Here is a 12,211-nt window from a genome sequence, read left to right as displayed (position 1 = left end):
GGAAATACATAATAAGTTCGCAACAGAAAATGGAGGCTTGATAGCACTGAGGCTTATTAACAATTTATGTTCCCAGCTTGGAGTTTCAGGTTTCATCTGCAGAAGGCAGCCTCCGAGTTCCTTCCAGTTGCCACAAAGATCATTTAGCAATGCTCCATTAAGATGACAAGAGCAGTATATTTACTGAAACAGGAGGCTTTGCAGTTTTCCAGGGCCCTAATACCCATTTTGGCTGTCTTAATACATCAGTCCACTGAAAGGAAAGCAGTTCTAAAACACTCAAGCACAGTTGCTGCTGTCTATGGTGAATAGCGCTTTTCCAGAAAGAAGTCATAAAATGTGCAACAAATTCATTTACTCTCCCTTTCTGCTAATATTTTATTGTCAAAACAGGGTCCATATCCAACTGGTAAAAAGGGAAGCTAACACCTGTGGTACCCCAACACCCAGATTAATTTCTCTTACCTTTATGTTCTCATTAAATGACTTTGTCCCTTTTCTGCACTTGCAAAGGTATGGTTAACTTTGCTCAGCAGAATATCGGAAGGGGCTTTGTAGGAAGTGCAGAGTACAGCATTCCCTCTGGAATTACCTTCTTCAGGCCTCTCAAGATCTACCTCGCAATCAGTAAGCGAACGGCACAGATCTGAGACCTCCATAAACTACAACGGAGCGCCCAACCTCTGGCTGAAACAGCTCCACGGAAGCTCCCAGGCAGATACTACTGTGACCCTACAGCTATAAGAAAAAGAAGAGACTGCTGACATTTTCATGTCTGGCTGTATCCTATGATCAGCCTTGCCCAAGGCCTCTCAGTCATGTCTGCCTGGGACCATTTCCAGAGCACATTCTCCTCTTCTCTGTTCCATCTCCCAACAACGTAAGGGGTCCAGTATGTGTGTCAGGAAGGGTGGCCCACCTCCCATAATGCTCAGGCAGGACACGATTACCTGTCAGTAAGATCTGAGGGATGTGAACACAGCCCTTAGTAGAGCACAGGCAAGTTGCAGCAGCTCTAGCACATCTGGCAACAACTTAGCAGGAAAGAAAGGATCCCAGAGTCTAGAGAGACTTACTGGTAAACATGTCAGGAGTCATGCCTGACCCTCTCCTGTTCTGGAGAGCAAGCCAGAGATGAAGGAGTCCCAGCATGCCTGGAGTCAGGCACAAGCACCAAAGCATTCACATTCGCAAAACATCGCCTTTAGCCTGGTGCAGGGAGAGAAGAAGAAACACCTGCCACAGGGATGCTCTGCCTGAGCTGGGTCAGGAGAGCTCGCTACCACCAGAGATGGGAAACAAGAGACAGCCCAGAAGGGAAGAAGAAAAGGGCCTAGGGGATGGTTCATCATCACTGCGAAGTGCAAAGCAGCAAGATTGGGTCAGATCTGAACAACTGAACAGCACTCAAGAGCAGGGGACATGAGTGGGGGATTTTGACGACTGAAATTTTTCAGCCCAAAAGGAAAAAGGAAAACTCAATAAAGATTCCCCAGCTGACCCCAGTCCATCCCAATGACACTGAGCTTACTAAGTTACACGGAAATAAAAAGGTATCATTTAAGAGCTGTTTGCGCTTCAGGGAAGCTGCAAGTGTTCTCACTGCTTGTCCTTTTCTGCTACAGGCATATCCATATCTACCCAGCTTATTTGTTCCCAGTGGTAGAAACCCTAAATTTGCAGCACTCCTCCAGTGAGCTGGGATCTTGTTTCACATAAGAACAGGCTGGCTCAGCTTGCAGATGGTCTGTTACAGAGGTAGCTTGAATGCTCTGTTGAAACCTTCTGCAAGGATATGAAACACAACAAGCTGTCACCCTATCACCTAGAAAACATGTCAAAATTTAAGAGCAAAGCAAAACCACCAGTACCAAACTCTCTGTACGCAAAGCTGCCTGAACACTGCTGAGGGCCAGGAAGAGACACCGCAGCTACTTTGGCTGCAAATAAACCTGGCATGGACAGTAGGATCCACCTCTCATCTTCAGTGTTAGGATTTGTCATGCCCAAACTTCAGTCTAAGGTTTACTATGGAGAGATTGGCACCTCACAAGATGCTTGCTACCTCCCACAGCTGTGTAATCCTGGTTTAAAGTTTACCTGATTGTAAAAAGACAAAAGTAGTATATGCAAGTATTTTCCATTACTCTGAGTAAACAAATCAAAGATAAAACCCTCTGGATATCAGCACTTCCCCCCCCCCCCGCCCCCGCCATCACCTGTGAGCCTAGCAAACAAGCTGGGATTGGATGCCTGGATGCTTATCCAGGGCAGACTAGCACAGAGAGGGTGCAGCCACTCTGTAGGTCCTGGTCATGCTAACCCCAACCTGGCATCTGTCCACAGGACAGACCCGTTTCTTCCCAGCATGCAGTGCCCCCTGCACCTGCTGCAGCCATGCCCCACTGACCTGCGTGTGTCCATTCACCAGCACTTCCTCTGCAAACCGTACTTTCACAGGGTTTGTTTTTAGCCTTGCCCTCTTCTCTGCAGTAAGAAACGATGACTTAGGCCCACCCTGAAAAAATAACAGCACTCAGTCGGCAGCTCAGTCTGTTGCTGTTCCATATGAGAGGCAGAGGAGGCTTGCTAAAGGCCTTTTTGACCCGGGCAGTTCCTGCCTTCTGAACCCAACTCCGGCTGTCCAACAAGTGGACACACATGTACATACTCCTAATTTCACGGCATGATAGCCAGCTACTGTGTTTAGGCAACCCCCCAACTCCTGCAATGAAGTCAGTATCCTGCAGAATGACTGTTAATGTACCAACAGCTGGCTTGCAGTGAGGCTAACAGTACAATAAACTGCAGAGCGCCTTGCAGTGACGGACAACCCACGCACTGTCAGTGCCTCACAAGAACACAGCAAGAAACTTCCCAGCTCAGCTGGGGTTTCTAGAGCATACTCTTCATATTGCAAATATTTAAGAAAACTGCCCAAAAGGGAAAATGCCAACTTGACTTCGTTGCACTGTTGTCACATAAACGTGCTTTCACCATTACAGGATCCTACCAAACTCCATGTAAGCCTAGGAACCACCGAGGTTTTGTGCCCAAATGTCCTGCTCTGGGAAAGCATGATATTCCCTAAGAAGAAGAGAGGCACTATACCTCAGTATCCTCCTAGACAACTTTGAGGCGGAGCAATCCCTACACTCTTGCCAGAAGCGCAGGTGCCTCCAACCTGCCAAAGCCCCATCTTGCCCATAGGCCATTTAGCGAGGATGGAGGAAGGGAGGCAGGCGGGAGTGTCTGTGTCCGGCCAGCAATCCCTTCCAGAGTCTGCGGGGCTGTAGGGAGCATCACGGCCCACAGCTGCCCTAAGGAGGGCCAAGGGCTCCCGCTTCCCTTCTAGTGTGGCCAGAGCAGCCCCGGCAGAGGGGCTGGTGTCCATCAACAGGAGGTGTTACCTCTCAGCTCTAAGCACAGCTGCCTTCACAGTGGGGCAAGAGCCAACCCCAAACCCAAGATCAGCCTTGGCTGTATTTGGAGATGTCCTTAAAGTGACCTGCAAAGGAAAAAACAAAAATGGGTTTGTGCCCTGTTTGCTTCTCCACAATGCATGAAGGCCTGTGAAGGGTGTTCCAAATCCCATGAAGTTTTCCAAAGCCTTTTCTCTCTGAAAAGCCGTTTCATTTTCCCCCTTTTGGCAAGCATTCAGGTCTTGCATAACTAACTCACTTCTTCCTTGATCTCTACAGACGGATCAAGTGCTGGCAAGAACGACAGCCAACATACTAGGCAAGAGAGATCAGATTCACAAAACAGGGAAGCCACTGTTCGGTGGGTCTTCTTAAAATTGTTCTGGTTACTTTGGCTTTGTGCACATCCACTGAATGCCAACACCTGGGAAACTCTGGGCAGGAAAAATATATTTAAGAGATCTTCTGTTTAATGTACCTTTACTAAGTGGCCAAGAAATCTCATGACCTTAAGCCTGAGAGTTCCAGTAAGTCAACTGAAGGAGCCATCATTCTTGTTTCTAAGAATAAATAAAAATAAAAAAACCTCCAAACAAATGAAAAACACTTCCCAAATGCTTTCCAGGGAGAAGCAGGGGGGAAATCCCCCTCAGGCCACTTTCATACATCACGAGAAGCCAAAAAGCACACAAACCCAATTTTGTCCTTGCTTTGCAGCTCAGCTTTTGCACACATTGAAAACCACATGGATATACACGTCACGTTGGCAGCACGTGTTTTCTGGGGAATTTTATGCTACAGAAATGGGCAATCAGCACCAAAGTTTTGTACTAAAACTTCCTTCTATTCCCAAAGTACGATCCACACCCAGGCCCTGGCCCTTAACCAGACACAGCTGGAGAAAATTTTGCCAGCACTCAACAAGGAAAACCTCAGGAGCTTCCAAGCAGCACCTAAGGCACATGTGGGCCTGCAGCCCCAGCACCTGCCTTTCGTGCTCAGGGTGCCTCCATGGCCCAGACAGCCCCAGCACACAGGGAGCATGCCGGGCTGTCCGTGGTGGGCTCGGCCACCACTTGCTGAAGAGATCTGCCTACATCCTAGTCAGTTGTGGCCTCCTGGCCCCTGCGAAGCCTGTGTGCTAGCCCAGCCACCCCACCTTCCCTGAGGGCCATGCTGCTGGGCACGGCCACCTTGGAGCAGTGCCGCAGGGCATGCTGAGAGTGCTGAAGAAAGGCCATTTACCGACGTGCAGCGCAGGACAGTTAGGACGAGCTCGTCACCAGCCTCCCTGCAACAGAGACACGCAGTCAGCCAGGGTCAGCAGATGCCTGTGCCTTTCTCCCCACCATTGTGGCAGATGGTGCCTGTGAGGCCTTTAGCCCCTCCGCCCGCCCCGTGAGGGACCGCTCCCAGCCAGCAAGCAGCAACACGGCGGAGGAAAGAGGGGGCACCCTGCTCCCCGGGGCTGGTCCTGCGGGGCAGGCCCCACTGAGCAAGGCCCAGCTCCATGTGTCAGGCCCACAGGGCCATGTGCCTTCGCCACCCTTGATGAGACCCAGTCCCCGCACCTCCCCTCTCAGCCCTCCGCCGCCTCGTCCCACGGGCCATGAGGGACCACACCTGATGATGTCAGCCGCTCGTTCGACAGACATGTCATCCACTGCGGTAGAGTTTATCCTGAGGAGCTGGTCGCCTGGCTGCAGCTTCCCTTCGGCAGTGCTCCCTGCGGGTGACCAGCACACTGTTAGTCACAGCAGCACCGCGCCGGCAGGCCTCCTCGCACCGGGGACGTTCATCGTCAGCTCCTCACCTCGCCTGGCACCCACCTGCCTCAGCAGCTGTACTGGGTGGCACAATACGAAGGACCCAAAGGACACTGGGCCCTTATGCCAGCTGGTGTACCACTGCCCATGCCCATGCTGCCTCACCTGGGCTCTCCGCCTGTCCCACGAGCTGCCCCTGCACCACAGAAAATCCCTCTTGCGCCATGTCCTTCCCCTTGTCACAGCCGCTTCAGGGATGGCCTGCCTGGGGTGCAGCAGAAGGACTCACAGGCTCTTGGGAAGCCGCAGGAGCACTGCGGGGTAGCAGCACTGCCTTGCCCTTCACCCACCTGCGAGCTGCCGCAGCCAGCGCTTCCTCTCTGCAGGTCTGCACCATGGCCTGACCCTGCGGGTCTCACCCCAGCAGCTGACTGCATACGCCAGCACGCCGCCATCCAGACCAAAGTGCTGCAGCAGTCCTCGGGAGATGTGGGCTGCATTCCCAGCATGGTGACTCCCCTCTGCAACCTGGGAGAGCACGGAGAAGGCCTCCCTTAACCATGCTGTCTGCTGGCAGGACCCACAACAAGGCAAAAAGATGGTTTCTGAGCTTTGCTTTCCAGGAAAGTAGCAGCCACAGGATCCAAGGGGCTAAGGAGGAGGTGTATCTCCAGCCTAAGAGTGAGGAGCACACATTCAGCCCCCGGTTCCACCAGCAGTTGCAACAGCAGCACCCTGTTGAACTTCCCTGCCAGACAGAGTTTGCCCATGCACCCACCTCGCACCTGTCACCTGCCCCTCAAGGAGACCCCAACGCCAGGTAGCGTACATGAAATGCAAAACACACAATCATTTGGAATTAAACATGGGGCTTTTAGCGGTGGGCTCCCGCAGGACAGGACAGCACTTAAAAGGACAGGTTTCTTTGTGCCTCACTTTTAATAAAATGTTGATTCTTCTGATTAGGCAGAAAGAAAAGTGTAACAGAAAACCCCCTTCCCTACTTCCTAGACCCCAAGACTCTCAGCTGATTCAGCCGCATTTCAGTGGGAAAGGGTATAAAGAGAAAATTTCACTCAAAAGCAGTGGGAAAGGACAAGAGACCATACTGTAGTGCCTTTACGCTCAACAGCCCACAAGCACAGGAGCAAGCACTCGGATGGCTCCCCCAGGCAGACAGACAATGCCACAGCCCACAGGAGCAGCCAGAGGCAGAGCTCAGGCCAGCTGTCCAGCCACCCTCCCCACAACACCTACCTGTCCAGCTCAGGCATAGACTTCCTCTGGCTGTCACACACCAACAGGAAAAAAATCAGGCATTTTTGTGTCCCCATTACAAAAATGAAAGGTAAAGAAAAAACAGATTCACAGGTTTTGATTCAACCCCCACCCCGGCACCTTAAAAGCAGAGTTATAACGCTCCTTTTTATAACTGGAGGGGTTGATCTGCTTGACTGAAGCAGAATTTCACCTGGGCTGTCTGTTACTCACAGTGATCCTCTTGGCATTACAGGGTTGTAAGCCCATAGAGCATTTTCAACAACAGATCACTGGGGCCACTGCGGAATAAGAACTCTTTAAGATTAGATGAAATTCTTCCTATGCATTTCAGATGAAACACCGGAAAGAACTTTGCTCTGAAGCAGCTCTTTGCATGCCTGAAGGTCAGCTGTGTCCAAGTGCAGGCAAAGGATTTGTGGTAAAGCTGCCACTGGCTTAGACTTCTTTCATGTCATCACATTCAGGTAGATGTTCAAGCACTCTGCACGCCACAGGCACACAGCCTTCTGCCCTCAGTATTCAAGGATCACATGCCAACCAGAGGTACCTGAGAAACTCATAATCTTGCAGGAGTTTGTCACTAAGGCTATCTGGGACGACTCAGGCCTGTCACATCTGTGATTGCAGAGAGAAGGAAATGGTGCTTACCTGCAGTGACAGATGCAATCGTAAGAGGAAGGTTTGGACAGATTTCAAAGCCATAGTGATGGAGGATCAAATCTTTGTATACTGTGACAGTAAGTTTGACACGGCTGGCAGGCTGGCCACTGCCATCACTGGTGCTGTCTGTCACAGACACTCTGCCCCTGTGAGACAAGAAGCCAGTGATTAATTAATATACAGTCGGAAGATAATTTATTGAAGGGGCATGGATCCACACACATACACGCCCCTCCTCCCCACTTTCAGTGGGCTGCACCAGTACACAGGGAGGCCAGCACTTCTCTGGGTACCCATGGGTGGCTCTGCACTGTGCAGGCCTGCAGTGATCCCCGAGGCTCCACAGAAAACTGAAGACATCAGAACAATGGCACTAGCTGGTTGTAACCACAACTCTTCCAGCTACCCCAGCCCAGTGGTCACATAGTGGGAGAACTCCAGGTGTGCCCCACAGCAAGCCCCGACCTCCACAGATCACAGCAACACCCTTCTCCAGCAAGGCAGTGAGAGAATTTACAGCTCTCTACTTCTTCCAGGATCCAGTCCAGCTTACTTTTGATTTACAGACCTTAGGAAAGTAAAGCAGCTGTGAGCTGGGCCCAGTCTTGCCCTAAAAACAAGGGCCAACAGCAAGACACAAAGAGGAGTACAACCCCACCTGCAAGAAAACTGTATTTCGCATTGAGTAGTATTGTATTTCTGCAGCTGTGGCTCACAAAACCAGAATGGGTTAAAGCAGGAACCTCTGACCCTGGAAACCAAGGGGGAAGCTTAAAAACATTGTTTTCCCTAGGGATTATTGCATGCATAGTTCCCAAGAGCAACTGAAACAGTGAATAAGATCTGCAACCCCTGACCACCCGTTTGTTGGGAACAAGCTTGTGCTGTCTCTGATCAAAGGTGATCAACAGATATTTCTTTCACAAAAAACATGTTTACCTGGATGCACCGTCCCGAGAGCGATGAAGCCATTTTGCTACCACTTGCTCTATTCTACATGCTTTGCGTGTCTGGATTAAGTTAGCCTCCAAATCTTCCATTTACCTGAAAGGGACAGAAACCACAGGAAAACAGAAATCTTCTAGACACTGTTCAGTTATCAACACCGATTCACAACTCTCCTGTAATAAAGACATCCGTTGGCACCTTGGGAAGACCACATGCTTTAACAGAGGATGTTAATATGTGGAACACTTAATCTGATTCTTCTTGCCCATCCAGTCTCCCCTTGCCTGGTGCTTTTGGTTAGTCCATGTTGGTGGTTATAGCGCGTTAGCTACTCATGGTAGAGAATAACCCAGTAACCTCTGTATTCTTCTTTCCCGGTTTCTGGATCCTGTGATGATATATCTAGTCATGGGAAAGCCCTTCTCTATTTTAATCTGGGATCTCTGAATTGTAAGCTTGGTAACACCCACCTGTACGCTGATCCAAACTAGGCATGCTTCTTCCACTGACCATCATCTCAGGGGCAAGTACACAGCCTTCAGCCTCAGTGGGCCAGACACTTCAGGGCATGGCAGTGACACCTACAGCAAACTCCTAACTGCCTTGGGGAGGCAGAGAACTGGTGTATTCCCTCCCTGTGACAGATTTCCTCTCAGATGAACACAGCCACAGAAATTCTGCAGAGAGCAGTAATGAAGCAAGAAACCGAGTGGCCAGTGCAAGCTGCTACAGACTGCTGTTTGCACTAGCAGCAGCAGTCTCTAAACACAGGTCATAAGCTCAAATTTTTCTCTGATAAAACTGGTCCAGTGTCCTGAAATCCGCTAGTCCTGGAGCTCTGCAAACATACATGGTTCCAGAAATCAGTAAAGTGAGTGGCTCATCCTGGATCTTCCACTTAAAAGCCCTAGGTCAACAATATGAAAATGGTTGCTCACCCAACCTGCTCCTTGTGCGTGTACCCTTTACTGTTGGTAGGATGGTTTTAGTCCTACTGAACTGAAGAACTGCAGCATTAGAAGGGTTTGGTTCTCTAGATAATTCATTGTGACTTTAATTGCACCCAAAAATGTTCCTTCTTTTGAAGATACAATGGTTAGGTCAGCTTCCAGACCCCAAAATGAACCTGCCAGTCCACAATTCCTCTACTAATACAGATAATTTGCCACTTTAACATTGTGTCTTCCTTGATACAGGTGACTATTTCTGTTATTCAGACACTGGAAAGAGCTGTGGGCTGCAAGTAAACCAAACACAAAATGAAACAGAAAATATGTCTGCATCTACAAGAAGCCACGAAGGATATAAACTCTTGTATTTCAATTGCATTTCAGCAAGGAAACAGAATTACTATATCTACCTTTCACGCTGTGTCTTCTGGTCAGCTTGCAAGCTTTGTAGGTCCTGAGGTCCTCCCTTGTGTCTTCTGCTCAGACAGTAAGTTCTGCACATTGGGGACATTGTCCGTTATGCTGAGACAGTGCAGAGGACAGCGGACTGCTGGTCCATAGCAGGAGCTGTATTAGAGAAGTATTAGTAAGTTAACTTCAGATAAAAGAGAGTTAGTTTGAAGCTGACAGAAATGAGGCACAGAACATTCTGTCTGCACATAAACTGGAACTCTCCCCCCAGCACCCTCCCAGCTCACAACACTCCTCCCGACTCATCTTTTCCAACAAGGATGAGAAGACATGACCAACATTTGTTGATGTCTCTTTCCCTCCCCGGAAGCTATTCTGGCCCATTTCAGACTGGTGTAGCAATGGACAGAAAAGAGGGGAAAGGGCCACAAAATTCAGCCCTCGGGGAGTTCTTTCTGTGCATTCTCTTGGCTGCTCTTTCTTATGCAACACAATTCAAAACTGCTCCTTCAGCCGCAGTGCTTCTGTATCTGCCTCAGAGCTGCATCTCTGAATGAAAAACGAGTACCCTGGCAATCAAATGGTGTTTTCTGTATTGTAGGATGTGAAATCTGCTCCCTTTCCAGAAGGTGACTGGGAAGTAACCACAGAACAAGTAGAAGCATAGAAGTTCTGCAGCCTGAAAGACACAGATAGAACATGTCAGACCAAGGCCTGAGCAGTCATTGTCCATGCTTAGTGTGCTCCCTTTCAGCCCCAGCATTTCACTGCTTCTGACAGTCAGCTCCATAGACACTTGTGCAACAGTATGGCTGGAATCACCTTCTGACTTTGACTTCATCTCTCTTCTCAGTAGCATAAAGGGCTTTGGCTTGCCTACATTCCTTCCAACACTCTAACACCTCACTTTGAGCCACGGGAAAAGTCCTTCTTGCAGCTGGTCCTTCATCCCAAGAGGCTCTCTGTTTGGGTGCCTACAAGTCACCTGCTTCAGCTACTGATGTGCTGAGATTAGTTGTTCTCTGGTGCTTTCTCACTACCTCCATGTACAGCTCCACACTCTAACACTGCTCCGTACCTTTTACTTCTTTGCAGAAAGTCAGCCTTTCTTTTCTACGCTTTTGCTGTGCTTCACAAAACGCAATTTCTGGACAAAACCTCTTAACCCGCAGGAGGAAAAGCCTGAGGAACAAACATAAATGCTGAAAAAACCCAGATGCAATACTAAGAGAAAAAAACGCACAATGTCCTTTAATAAACCAGAATGTTTGAGCCAAACAATAGGTGTCTTAGAAGAAGCAGTTTTGGTAGGTATTTCCCTATAACAGAGCAAAACACAAGGCAGCAGCCTTCTTTTTCACGGTGTCCCCAGGGCAGACAGCACCCACACATCCACTGAGTAGGACAGGACTACTCAATCTTTTGCACAGATCCATCATGCGTTGTGCAGCTCGCACCACCTCCTTGCTTCAAAGACGTCCTATGAACCCTCCAACCTGAGTCCTTCTCCCACCTGCCCTTTCGCAACTATTTTTGAGCCAAGCCCTTAAGCTGTTGAGCACATCACTAAGCAGCCTGAGTGGGCTAGGATCCTAATACACAAGGATCCCTGAACTCTGGCAGAGGAAATTAAGACTTGTCAGGCATTTGTGTGGCTAACTGACCCATTCACGTGGCCATTGCTTGGTGTGTCAGAGGAAACCTGGGTGGGTGGTTCTGGCTCTTCAGGAACAACACTGACTTGAAGATCAGAACCTTGGGAAACCTCACAGCAGGTAGCCACGGGGCAGTGCAACTGAGAGCAGTTGTGGGTAAGTGCATTGTCACCTGCATGGAGGGAAAGGACACAAGAACTACCAGCCTTCACTGTCTGTGCGTCATGCACATCTACCACAGCAGCGAGAACACTGCTCCCCGCCAGCCTCCTGTTCCATAGCCTCCCCTTCAGCCATTGCAGTGGCACAGAAGGCTGCAAACAAGGATAACATAGATGTGACCTCACCTCACTCAGTTCTTGCCCACTCCAAAGTGGAGCAGAAAGTCGGTGGCAGCCCATCATACAAGGAGAGGAAGCCATTGATAAATGGGTGCCAACTGTGCAATCAGGCAGAAAGCACCAAATGGAGGAGTACTCAGCCAGCTAGCTCAGATTTGACTGGCAGGAAAAAAAACAAAAACCAAACCCACTTTCAAGGAAAACATTTCACATTTTCTCATGTCGTTACATGGAAAGTATTAACTCATCAAACTGAAATTTTCTGATGGAAAATTTTTTTCTGCTACTTTTCAAACTGCATTTTTGTTTTAAAGTGTTCATTACCATCAAAATGTAGCAGCAACAGCAGTAGTGAGAATCAGCCGGTTTCCTCCACTCACTGATGGCAGAGAACTGCATGAGTAGAAATGGTTGCAATAAGCTGTCATAAAACACCTCTGGATGTGGTCCACCCATATCTTCACTCATCTGGGCTTTTGGAAACATCTTTCTAAGTACTTATTGTAAAGGATGCCAGACAGTGGTGAGCAATCTCAAGAAAGGCAATAATAAAAACCAAAGAGTGTATAATGTGCCATTCCCCCCGATCCTCAAAGTGCAGTCACAATAATGGGTACTGACAAAAAGCTGTGACACTTCAGTGCTCCTCTGGGTGAACAGAGGACTGTGGCTCGTGATTCACTGCCCATGCAGCAAGCCTTCAACATACAAACCACAGCGCATGTGGCCAGCAGCCCTGCAAGGCTACAAAGAGTACAGGGGTTTGAGGGAACACAG

The 12,211-nt window shown here is 49.2% G+C and overlaps 1 protein-coding gene across 16 annotated transcripts in view; it reads right to left on the bottom strand.

The window, feature by feature from the left end:
- FRMPD1 (FERM and PDZ domain containing 1) overlaps positions 1–12,211 on the bottom strand; it is a 62,090-nt gene that overhangs the window by 17,096 nt on the left and 32,783 nt on the right. For 6 of the 16 annotated variants that reach the window (XM_037372685.1, XM_037372680.1, XM_037372695.1 and 3 more), the window contains exons 2-7: positions 9,438–9,594; positions 8,069–8,173; positions 7,118–7,275; positions 5,046–5,148; positions 4,668–4,713; positions 2,411–2,518 (exon numbers count right to left, since the gene is read on the bottom strand). In XM_037372685.1, the coding sequence (XP_037228582.1) occupies positions 2,411–2,518; positions 4,668–4,713; positions 5,046–5,148; positions 7,118–7,275; positions 8,069–8,169 (516 nt within the window). In that variant the 5' untranslated portion in view covers positions 8,170–8,173; positions 9,438–9,594. The other 10 variants (XM_037372683.1, XM_037372681.1, XM_037372684.1 and 7 more) reach the window with 10 other exon arrangements.

Source organism: Falco rusticolus, chromosome Z (assembly GCF_015220075.1).
Source record: "Falco rusticolus isolate bFalRus1 chromosome Z, bFalRus1.pri, whole genome shotgun sequence".
NCBI lineage: Eukaryota > Metazoa > Chordata > Aves > Falconiformes > Falconidae > Falco > Falco rusticolus.
This window is presented reverse-complemented; position numbering and strand designations above follow the sequence as displayed.